At 42.2% G+C, this 12,375-nt stretch overlaps 1 protein-coding gene across 1 annotated transcript in view; it reads right to left on the reverse strand.

Moving 5' to 3' along the window:
- Positions 1-259: 259 nt before the first annotated feature.
- Positions 260-12,375, reverse strand: part of RNF144B (ring finger protein 144B) — a gene marked incomplete at both ends in the record, with an annotated part of 56,070 nt that continues 43,954 nt past the window's right edge. The window contains 4 exons of the mRNA XM_084259619.1: positions 260-400; positions 1,795-1,884; positions 5,225-5,369; positions 7,592-7,796. Coding sequence (XP_084115745.1) covers positions 260-400; positions 1,795-1,884; positions 5,225-5,369; positions 7,592-7,796 — 581 coding nt within the window. The remainder of the gene's footprint in view (positions 401-1,794; positions 1,885-5,224; positions 5,370-7,591; positions 7,797-12,375) is intronic.

The following is a 12,375-nucleotide window of genomic DNA, read 5'->3' on the forward strand; positions in this document are numbered from 1 at the left end:
GAATCCTTTGAATATGATAAAATGATGATGTGTCAGTTCCTCCCCCACAACTCCGAAGCTTCCCAACATAATCCATAAGCGCAACCTGGGCTGAGAGACCCGATTCTCTTTACACACGCACCAGGCAAGTTCAAAGTCTGAACACAGAGGCACTTCCAAAGTTTGGCTAGAAGGAGGCAAATTCACTAAGCGGGGCTTTATCGCTGTGCTGTCTCGTATAACCCAGACATCCGTGGCACGTGGACAGGAACAGAGATCTTTAGGTTGTGGGTGGGTCGTGCTTTTTCTTCTTGCCCCGACAGGACTTGCAGACACAGCAGATTATACATGGGGAAGCCAGGAGCAGCAAGGGCGAAGTCACCAAGGCAATGATGCCCAGCCCAACGAGGATCCCCACCACCTGGAAATTGAGAACAAAAACTATTTCAACAACTCAGTCTTCGATAAGCTGAATGTTTATGTTAAAAATCCCCAATACAGGGGCCTCCCTGGTGGCGCAGGGTTTAAGTCTCAGCACTATCAAGTATAGGCAGCCACTGCAGCATGATTTCAATCCCTGGCCAGGGAGCTACCCACATGGCACAGCAGACCTCTCCTGTCTCGCCCGCTGCTCCCCTCAGCAGTGTATTTCAGTCAGTCTGCCTGTTCTGTTCCCTGCTCTGTCTCTGGTGAATCCTCTCACCCCCCACACCTCTGGCCTGTACCCCAGTTCTTTTATGCATAAATAAATTAAAATAAATTTTTAAAAAAAACCTCTGATACGTTGGTGTTTAGAAATGGGGGCCTTAGTTGGTAATCAGGACATGAGAGTGAACTCCTCGCAATAGGATTAGTGCCATTATAAGAAAAGACACCAGGGAATTCACTTCTGTCTCCACATTGTAACTGTGAGAAGACAGTCATCTGCAAGCCAGGTCTCCTCACCAGAACCCAACCATGCTGGCACCCGGATCTCAGGCTTCCAGTGTCCAGAGCTGTGAAAAGTAGATTTCTCTTGGGTAAGCCCCTAGTCCATTTTGCAGTGCTTTGTTACAGTGGCCTGAACTAAGGCATCTCTTAGGCATATAAAAAGGGGTCGACTATGGGGCATTTTAGCCAGTGCCCAGCAGTGGTCTGAAGTGGATATAAGCCGGGGAGACACTAAAGACTAAATTAAAGGTGAGAAGAACAAACCAAATGGTAACTACTCAAGCATAGGGACAAACTCAGCATCATGACCTGTTGTTGTTGGGTCTCTCTCTACCTGAGTTTCCTCAACAGTCACATGGAGATACTAATAAAGATTGCTAGGCTGTTAACACTGATGCCCACCAAGGGAACACAACTTTTATTAAATAGGCAACACTATTAAAATTAAATCAGGAGTCCTTTTAAACCTGTGCATAAACACACAGGGCATGTACAGAAGGATTTTGGGTCTCAAGGCAGGTGGTGGGGGAAGTCACAGGATTTTAGGGCAATGTCTTTTCACACAAATAAGCCTTAAAGTGCTTTCAGAAAGTCATTCTGTCATTTTATTTACAAGGACATTCTACAGGCCACTATATGTACAGTATACTATCAGTGTGGTTAGCTTGGCTATTCCAGTGCCCTGGCCCTGTGCTGCTCCTCAAGGGATTTGTCCTCATGAATGAACATCCAGTCATTGCTCTATGATTTTCCTAGCCCTGTCCCAGAACTTCCTAGAACCTCCCAGGTTGGAAAGGATCAGGAAGGGATAGGGTGGGGAGTGTGAATATGTCAAGTTTGCAAGCCACCCGGAGTCTCCTTTATCTCCTTTGAAGGTCAGAGTACCTGTGTTCGGTTCCACATCACAGAGGCTCTTGAGTGACCAAGCTTATTCCTACACGGCCCTTTGTCATAATGTCTGAGGAAAATATCATTCTGAAAAACAAGAGAGAGGTTTCAGTCAACATGGGGTTTTGAATTGAAAGGTGGACACTAACCACACAGTGGATCAGCTCATGGAAGCCAGGGCTCTGTGGTGATATTACTGATGGTGTCTAGGAATTTCAAATTGCTCATCTTTAGAATTTATCTTAGTGGTTTTATAAATCACTGAGTTAAAATACATCCTAGTCAGTGAGTCTTGACAGAGTCTGACAGAAATTAATCAACTGTCTTTAAAAAGTAGCTCTGGTTGGGCCTCCCCTGGTGGCGCAGCAGTTGAGCTCTGGTTTGCGAAGCTGCCCGCAGCCTTTGCAGCACCAGTTCGAGCCCCGGCCTCCAGGTGAGGGTCCCACATGGCGCTCAGACCTCTCCTGCCGCCCGCTGCTCCCCTCAGCAGTGTACTTTGGTCCTTCTGCCTGTTCTGCTCCCTGCTCTGGCTCTGGTGAATTCTCTCACCTTCCTGCGCTTCTGACTGTACCCAGTGCTTGAATAAATAAATAAATAAATCTTAAAAAAAAAAAAAGTAGCTCTGGCAGAGGTATGAGGTGGAGTGAGAGGACTCTGAGGAACGCAGTTGTGGTACAAACCAGGTGAGATGAAATGTCATTGGCTGAGGAATGGAGAACAGGAAAACAAAGTCATGAGATATCAAGAGAGTGACTAACTAGATGGGACACAGGGAGAAAATACCACAGATGAGGAAGAAGTCACTGGGGGAAAGGCTGTGACTGTCGAGAGAAATGACAACATGGAGGTTTTTGTCAGATGATGACCTCAGTTTGGACAAATTGAATTTGAGTGACACCTTAGATATTCAAGCCACCCTGTTCAAAAGGCAACTGGTTACACAGATCTGGAGTTTAGAATCAAGACTTGGGGGGTCCTCCCTGGTGGCTCAAGGGGTTAAGCACAGCACTGTGAAGCTATCTGCAGCCACTGCAGCACGAGTTCGATCCCCAGCCAGGGAGCTACCCACATGGCGCAGCAGACCTCTCCTGTCTCACCCGCTGCTCCCCTCAGCAGTGTATTTCAGTCAATCTGCCTGTTCTGTTCCCGGCTCTGTCTCTGGTGAGTCCTTTCACTCCCCACACCTCTGGCCTGTACCCCAGTTCTTGTATGCATAAATAAATGAATCCTCTTTTATAAAAGAATCAAGACTTGTGAGTCAGTGCACAGGGCACACAACAATCCACAAAAGTAGAGAAGATTATTCAGGAAGAGAATGTAGATTGAGAAGTCAAGAGACTATTGAACATCTAAGAATGAGTCATGGAAGAGCCTGGAAGGAACAGGGAAGTGGCTAGAAACATAAAAAGGAAAGCAGAAGAGATGGTACCACTGAACAGAGGTGGTCAAGATGTCACAGGCATCAGGGAATCTAAGTAAGATATGAACTCTAGTACCCATTAGATTTTACATAAAAGAAATCACTAGAAGTCTTGTTAGAGCACCGTGAGAGCGTAACTAGGTAAGGAAAGCTGAGTACAATGCAATTATTCAAGTGTCAGCAACTGGAAGTGATTATGGGTTTTGAAATTTAGCTTCTAAAGAAAGGGGAGAAATTGAACGGCAGTAAGGGAAAGACAGAGATTTGAGAAAAGTGCTACTTGTTTGGGGGACACAGTTAAATGCACGTACATGTTCAGAGAGTGGAGAGTGTGTGCTAATGTCACAGAGAGAGGAGAGATAACTGAAGAGGACAGGTTCTGAGGTGCCCAAAACAGAGGACTGAGAATATCTTCTCTGAAACAGTAGGGACGAGAACCAAGATAAAGACAGACTCAAAACTCCAGCAAAACTCGAAACTCTGTCTGTTGTCTGTCTCAGGCTGGGCTGTTGGGCACTTAAACCCTTCCCTTAGATCCATGCTCTAAAACTTTCCTATAAACAACAATCACCACCACCATATGACATAAAACACTTGTCTAGAGAAAAACATCAGGTCCAGCAAGACAATGCCCCTGGCTATGACCGAGAAAAACAATGACTAGAACAAAGAAGTTTCAACATCTGAAGTGTGTGTATCCAGCCATTTCACATCTGTACCATTTCATTGCATGTACCAGAACAGTACAAGTGACAGAATAGTGTGTTCTTTGCAATACCATTTCCCAAATATATTGTAGCCAAAGGATACAGGGATCTGGTGCACACATTTATTCCCTTACACTCTTGCTTCTCCTAAAGAGAACCTCATGGGCTTAGAGTCCTTGTGGATATGAACCCAATTAACAGTCTGTTAAAATCTGAAGGAAAACAAACAAGATTTCTTTCATTTGCAAAGCATGAGGGGTGTCCAATCAGTTAAATTCTGATTCCGAAAATCCCTCATTTGGAATTATGACAGGTTTCAAATATCAAACATAATGGTAATTCAAGGGGTTATGCTAAATAGAATTTTTTAAGAATGAAATAGTTCTTTCAACTGGAATAGCTGAGCTTCTAGAACCTAAAATGTCCATTTCGTAGATAGGGGATCAAATAAATATAATATCCTCAGAGGAGTCTCTGGTGAATCCTCTCAACGTCCCCCCAACACCTCTGGCCTATACCCCAAATTCTTATATGCATCAATAAATAAATCTTTAATAAAAAAATAATATCCTCAGAGGAAACCTTATCTTCTATAAAGCAGATTGCCATCGTATCCCCCAAAATCACACACAATAAGGAATTTTGCTGCATTTTATCAGAGGTAGATTTTGCTACCATACAGGTATATGTAATCAATAAATATTAGGCAAGTATTAAAGTGTGACCTCATGTCTCTGAAACTTAGCCCTGAGACTGGATCATCAGGTCAGGGGTTAGATAATAAGGTTCTTGGGGGTCTCCTGGTGGCACAAGGGGTCAAATCTCAGCACTATGAAGCTATCACCAGCCACTGCAGCACAAGTTCGATCCCCGGCCAGGGAGCAACTCACATGGCGTAGCAAACCTCTCCTGACTTGCCCACTGCTCCCCTCAGCAGTGTACTTTGGTCAATCTGCCTGATCTGTTTCCCACTCTGTCTCTGGTGAATCCTCTCACCCCCCCCCCACACCTCTGGCCTACACCCCACTTGTTGTATGCTAAAATAAACACATCTTTAAGAAAGAAAAAAAAAGCTTGCCTGTAGTGTTAAGATGCACACTTAAGGTAATCTAATAGAGGTTTTATAGATATCTAAAATAGCAGGTATAGGAAGTCTAATTTAAAAAAAGTAAATATCATTTTGTCCTTGCAGGACAAAAATAGACTCATTATTTTAAAAGGAAAATCTGTAGGATGCTAACTGTTGAACACATACTGTTATGGTGAAAGGTCATTGAAGCCTCTTGTAAATGGAACTTACATCCAGGTTCTGGAGACAGTACCAGCAAAATGTGTGCTTGCAGTTCTTGCACATCATCTGGGCACAGCCTTCGTTGCGCTCAATATAAACCCGGCAAACAGGACACTGCTTAATGGGGGCCTCTGCATCTGTCCCAAAGAGGGTGCTAGAAACAAAATGGAGACAAAATTATAGGATGGGGCTCCAGATTTCCATTTCCTGATGATGATTAGTGGTGTTGAGCACCTTTTCATGTCTTCCTTAGAGAAATGACTATTCAGTTCCTCTGCCCATTTTTAAACTAGATTTTTGTTGTTGATAATGTGTTCTTTGTATATTCTGAACCACAAGGGAAGAGTGGTCTGAATATCATTAATTAAATAGTTAATCAGTGCCCTTCTAGGCTCAACTTTATGTTCTTCAAATGAATTCCCAGGGCTCCTGAGGGGTAGGTAGTTAATTCTTCATTATCTGTGCTTAATTCATTGCCAAGGAAAAGGATGGGGGTAAAAGCAGGAGAGGCACAGATTATAAACGGTTCAGATAACTCAGAACGAAAAAGTCTCTATCTTTGGCTTTGCGTGAACTATGTAATTATACTTTCCATGGCTAATTTAATTCATTATTTTGCCAAATTAATATTTCATTCCCTGAGCACACACTGTCTAAATAAAAAGTGCAATAAGTCTAACACACAGCAGAAAAATGTAGCCCAGTATCTAAAGGAGTGTAGATAATCTAATGACCTGTTCATTAAATAGTGGAGGAAGTGGAAGGGGGACTCAATAATCAATAACTTAAAATAAATGACCAATATTATTGAAAAGCCCTACTCCAAGCAGAGGAATTAGCACAGGCTGACAGCTTAAAGGGGCATGGAAAAAAAGAAACAAATTGGGGTGGGTGGAAGGGTGAGCTGAGTCATAGCTACTGTTCATCAAAACCAGCACCCAGCACCCCTCAAATCCAGAGCGCTGTCAATGACAGGTTCTCGCCATAACCATATCTAGCAGTATGACCGTTACTATTTTAATTCCCCTTTTCTTCCAGACAGGGAAACAGACTCATCGAAGCTGAGGGACTTATAGGAGGTCACACAGGTACCAAGAGACAATGTGAGAACTTCATTTTTCTCTCCTCTTAATTCTTCTCTCCTCCCAGGCAAAAACACACTTCTTGCAATGGCAGTAAAAATACAGATTTTTTTTTTTTGGTATAAGGAACTATGCCTGCCATGTGCATTGTGTCTTTTTCCCCTCTTGATTTGTTTAGGGGCCTCCCCTGGTGGTGCAGGTGGTTGATTTGTTTGGTTGGAGACTCAAACCCAGTGTCACAGGCAGGTAGTATTACTGGTTCTGAAAAATGGTACTGCACACTCTGCCAGGCTGGGTGATTCAGCCAACTGGACTGTAACACTTGTACTCCTCTTCTTGCTGGTGCAGAAAAGCATAGCCTCAAGCAGAGCAAAGGATCTAACACAAAGATCTCTCACTCTGGGCTCTGTCACTGCCATAAAAACCCTCTATTGTAACAGGTAGGGATTTAATAGCTTCTCATCTTAACAAAATTTCAACTTAGAGCCATCTTTTCAGGGTATAAAGCATTAAAAGGTAAGCTCCTTTCTCGCTTATGTAAGAATTTAGGACCCTAGACACTGCAAGGCTGTTATTTTTGTTGTTATGTTCTGTCCAAAATGATTGGCACATCTTCCAAGATGGCAATTTAGTCAGGATAGAAAATAATTTCTGCGCCACTTTGCAAGCATTAAAAACAAAGTCTAGGGTCTCCCTAGTGGCACAAGCGGATAAGTCTCAGTACTATAAAGCTATCAGCAGCCACTGCCGCATGAGTTCAATCCCCCAGCCAGGGAGGTGGCCACATGGCACAGCAGACCTCTCCTGTCTCGCCCGCTGCTCCCCTCAGCAGTGCATTCGGTCCGTCTGCCTGTTCTGTTTCCAGCTCTGTCTCTGGTGAATCCTCTCACCCCCACCCCACCCCCACACCTCTGGCCTACATCCCAGCTCTTGTATGCATAAATAAATAAAAATCTTTACAAAAACAAGGTCTATTAATAATAGGCAGTTAAGGAACCTAAACAAATGACTGTGGACAAATCATGACTTCCTACTAAGACTCAATGGACCATGTACCTCTCTGTACCAACTTCAGCATTATCTAGAAGATTCTGCTGGGCTCTATAACTAAAATTCCTTTAGAAATGTTCTTTTGGTTCTCTTTGGCAACAACTTACCAATGCTTAGGGGCACTCCTCAGGAAAGTTCTTCAAGGTTATAATCTCTTAACTGCCACCAAAAAGTAATTCCTTCTCCAGACAACATATTTAGGATTTATAAGAAAAATGAGGAATCCTGAAGTTTCCTCTCTTACCCATGCTCTGTTGGCAGGACGACAGGCTGGTTATCTCTACAGGAGACTTCTGCATGCCAAGCATCCTTGCAACATGAGCAGAACTTCAGGTGGCAAGAAGGACACTCCACCAGCACAGGCTGTCCTGGGTCCCCAGATGAAACTGAGCAAACAGTCTGACAGTCAGCAACGGGACACCATGTTCGGTAGGGGTCCAGATGGACTTCTAAAGAATAAAGAAAGAAAAACCGATGGTCTATATGTCATGCATTCAGACTTGAGGCTCCAAAAAAAACATTTCTTATTATTTATTTATGCATACAAGAACTGGGGTGTAGCATGGGGTGAGAGGATTCACAAGAGACAGAGTGGGGAGCAAAACAGGCGGATCCACTGAAATACACTGCTGAGGGTCTTTCCTGGCTTCTGAGGATCTATGAATCATAGATTTCCTTTTTTTTGTTGCTATTTTGGCCCATTGATCTCCAACACCCACTCTCTTGAATTATTAGAAAGTGAATGAAGCAACATAACAGAAGCATAAGAGGCAATATCTGTAGATCAATTCCTTATAGTAATAAGTATAGCCTATATGGGTATTGTCCAGCCTTACTTTCAGATGTTCCTAAAGAATAGAAGTGACTCCCCCATTTTGTATACGGCTTTCTGGAGTCTCTTGGAGAAGAGCTTCCCACAAAGTAGCATGGGCTTATCAACAGAGCCACACATCTAACTAGAACACACTGGAAAGGTGTCTAAGCCCAGCATGGCATCTGCCCTGCAGACTCGCTCCTAGAAGAGCAGCTACAAGTCAAACTCAATGGAGATTAAAGAAGTTTTAGGTATTTTTCTAAATTACTATAATTTGAGATGCTATTAAGAGCATGACCTTGCATTATGTTCCCAAGTAAGAGTAGGTCACAGAAGCCAGACTAGGAAGAAAGAAAAAGAACTGTGCAGGGGCACCAGGAATTGGTTCAACAATAATGGCAAGAGTACCCTTCACAACAATGATCTAAGAAGAGTTTGAGGGGAAGTGGAGCCCCCCCCCCCGGGCTAACAAGACACTTTAGAATAAACACTACATTACTATGACTTTTGGCCTAAGGAACACAGTTATGTAGATAAACAAAAGGCACAGTTCTCCAAAATATTTTAAGATGTGGCTTTAAGCCTTCACATTTTATTCTGGAAGTTGAACTTGGAAGAAAGTGAATTAATGCACAGTCAACTAATTTCTTCTACTTGGGCAGCAATAAAAACTTTACATAGCTTTAAGGAGGGGTAAGTGCAGAAATTCTTAAAAAGAGAAAAAGCAGGGTCCTCTATAAATCAGTCCCAAACTAACATGTTCCCAACATTTTAACATGAACATGATTTAGAAGCGATTAACTGTGACATACTTGAATAGAAGTTATACAAATTCACAGACATGAACTGGAATTGTGAAAATTAAAGCTGATTGCTGAAGTAAAGCCCCATGCTGTTTGATCTTAAGACTCTGCTTGTCCAGGGCCTCCCCAGTGGTGCAGCGGTTGAGCGCTGGGCTGCAAAGCTGCCCGCAGCCTCCGCAGGGCCGGTTCAATCCCCGGCCGCTGGTAAGGGTCCCACATGGCGGGCAGACCTCTCCTGCCATGCCCGCTGCTCCCCACTCTGGTTCTAGTGAATTCTCTCGCCCTCCTGCACTTCTGACTGTACCCAGTGCTTGTATAAATAAATAGATAAATCTTTAAAAAAAAAAATGACTGCTTGTCCATATAAATCATGCAAGTGAAAAAATGCTATTTAAAACTATTTTGTGCTCTGTACTCTGAAAAATTGGGGGATATAGAAATACTCTTAAAAAAAAAAAAAACCTGCTATGAGCCCAAAAACCCCACCTGAACCCAAGGGCTGATTTTGCTTTACAACAACTGAATCAAAACTCTTGGTCTGGAACTCTCAGCACTAGCTATGCACAGGTGTTTTTTTAATTTTGTTGCGTATTGTCTCAAATAACATGAGTGATTTTTCTTCTATCCTTTACATTGTGAGTTGTGCCCCAAAAGACATCACATGATTTTTGCTAGTGGGAAACACCACATACCCAAATTAATTTAATTATCAGTTGATAATTAAACTGTTTTACCTTTTATGACCCATGGCATTTTTAATCAGGCTAAAGTTAATTTGCTTTCTGTTATCTCAAAAAACAAAGGTCTTCTGCAGATAGTTAAAATGCAATTAAACTAAGCGGATCAGAATGAACATCCACTACAGTAAATATGCCCAAACAGAAGGGGCCCTCTGGGTCACGAGATAACTTGCTCACAAGAGAGTTGATGCAAACACATAGTATTTCAAACTCATAAACAGCTAGCGGTCTAATACAAAAGTTAGGAGTTTGCATAACTCGTTGTTATTGAGTATATGATAGGATCAGGTGTGTTTTATTCCTATAATATCATTTTCTATGCAAAAACATAATCATGTTATTAAATAGATTTGAATCTCCAATATCACCATGAGAACCTTTTCTCTTTATTTTTTTTCAGACTTTATTTACTTTTGTGTAGAACTGGGGTGTAGGCCAGAGGTGGGGGTGGGTGAGAGGATTCATCAGAGACAGAGTGGGGAGCGGAACAGGCAGGTCTACTAAAATACACTGCTGAGGGGAGCAGCTGGAGAGACAGGAGAGGTCTGCTGTGCCATATGTGGGTTAGCTCCCTGGCTGGCACCGAGAAGGAGCCCCTAGGCCACCAGGGAGGCCCCGAACTTTTTAAAGCAGCAACTGATGCTCCATCTCAGCAGCCATGATCTCCTTGGAGGGGGTTACAAGGCAGATTCAAGCTTAGGGTAAGAGTTTGCTGGATGAAGAGCACTGACATGATAGATGGTGTAAGAAATTAGCATTCTCAAGTTTCTATACAACTTCCTAGCATCTAGGACAAGGATGGAAACATGCTGAAAAGATGTGGATTAAGATGAAAAGAAAACACAAGTGACATTGTGCTAGACATTCAGTCAAGGAATGATTTCTTTCTAGAAGATACTTTCTTAGTTTGGAGAACTAGGGGTAGGGGGAAGGGAAGATTATTGGTATAGGTTCAGTGATGATGACAATAACTCATTGAATGTACACTGTGACAGACACATGATTGTTTAAAATATTTTTAAACATTCTTGTTTATTTTTTCACAGCATAGGATTTCTCCCCTCAGGTGTGGTCACCATAGTTACCCCACCACCAAAGTGCCCACAGTCCTCTATCACACTCCACCACACTCTCCTCTTGTCTGCTCTCCACTCTCCCTCTCTGTGCCTTCCCTCCTGAGTGCCTTCAATCTAACGTCTGCTTTCAAGGGCCACAGACACACAATATGACCTTATTAACTCTTTACAACAGTCCTAAGATAATCATCCCACTACTATCCCCATTTATAGGGAAGGATAAACACACAGAAAGAAGCAAGTACTTAATATTGCACCTCTCGAGAAATCTTACCTGACCTGCTGATCAATGTCTTTCTTTGCAGATAGTTTAATTTTTTAGAGGAAAGCTGTAACATTTCAAGGGTGCTATTTTAGATTTAAGACTCGTCAACAAGGAAGAACTGGATAGTCAGGTAGAGGAAATGTAACATTGAGAAGAAAGTGTTATCATCCCAAAGCACAGAACAGCTTAGAAAGGAAACCCTAGACTTAGTCATCCATTTACCACAAAACACTAGAAAAAGCAGGCTCTGAAAGAAAACACACACACACACACACACACACACATACGCACACAAACACGGTAAAAATGGACTTGTGATCAGAAACTATGACAAGGAAGATGACTAATAAGAGATGGGAAGTGTTAAAAAATAAAACTGAAGTGACAACAAGATCATGAAGTATCACCCAGTCTAAACAAAACAAACAAACAAAAAAAGCCACTAAAAGAAACCAAATATCTACACAGGAGCTCTGGTGAGATTAAAACCTTAATAATCCAATCAAATACAAAGACAGATTGGGAGAATTTCTTCAAGAACAATTTAAGAGGGATGGATGAACTTCGAGGAATTGTGCCATCCCTGTCAAAACTCAAAATTTTCAACAAGGAGGCTGAGTGCAGTAGGGTTCACAGACAACAGGACAACACATTCCTATTTTGCTTCACTTTTTATGGAGGAAAACACTTGGCACGCGGATGGCACTTCAACCAATTATAACAGTTTCTAAGCACTGTGATTATGAATAACACAAATATCCAAGTACAAGCACATGAACCTACCAAGACACTTACAGTTATTGCAAGTAAAATGTGGGCCACAAGAAAGTAGGAAATGCGCTTAAGGACCAAAGATGGATCATCTTAACCCAATTTTCAAATGAACCAGTAGATTCTAGAAAACCAGCAAAAGTCTAACATTAATCATCAGGCATGGGCTTTGAGAACCAGTAGAAAGAAAAGCAATAATCACTAACACAAGCCAAGCGTGGTATTCCCTTTTCTTTGTTAACATTGGCAGGCTGACACAGAAAGAAAAAGCCACAAACACTGGGGCAGCCAATGGAAAAGTTACAGATGGATGGAAAGTGGATTCATAGAATAACCAATCAATGCCAAATGGCATTTCTCTGCTTTGTGTAAACAGTGATGATTTGGGTCCAATACTATGCAAAAGATTTCTCCCTCACAAAGACTTAGATGACAGCAAAGTCAATTAAGGCAAACTAATCATATCTGTGACATAAAACAGGGGAGAATTAAAACACTGGATGACAAACTGAGAAAAGATTAGTAAGCAGCAAGAATTAGAAAAAACATTAATTTTTCT

The sequence above is a fragment of the Talpa europaea genome (genome assembly GCF_964194135.1).
Source record: "Talpa europaea genome assembly, chromosome: 2".
NCBI classification, from domain to species: Eukaryota; Metazoa; Chordata; class Mammalia; order Eulipotyphla; family Talpidae; genus Talpa; species Talpa europaea.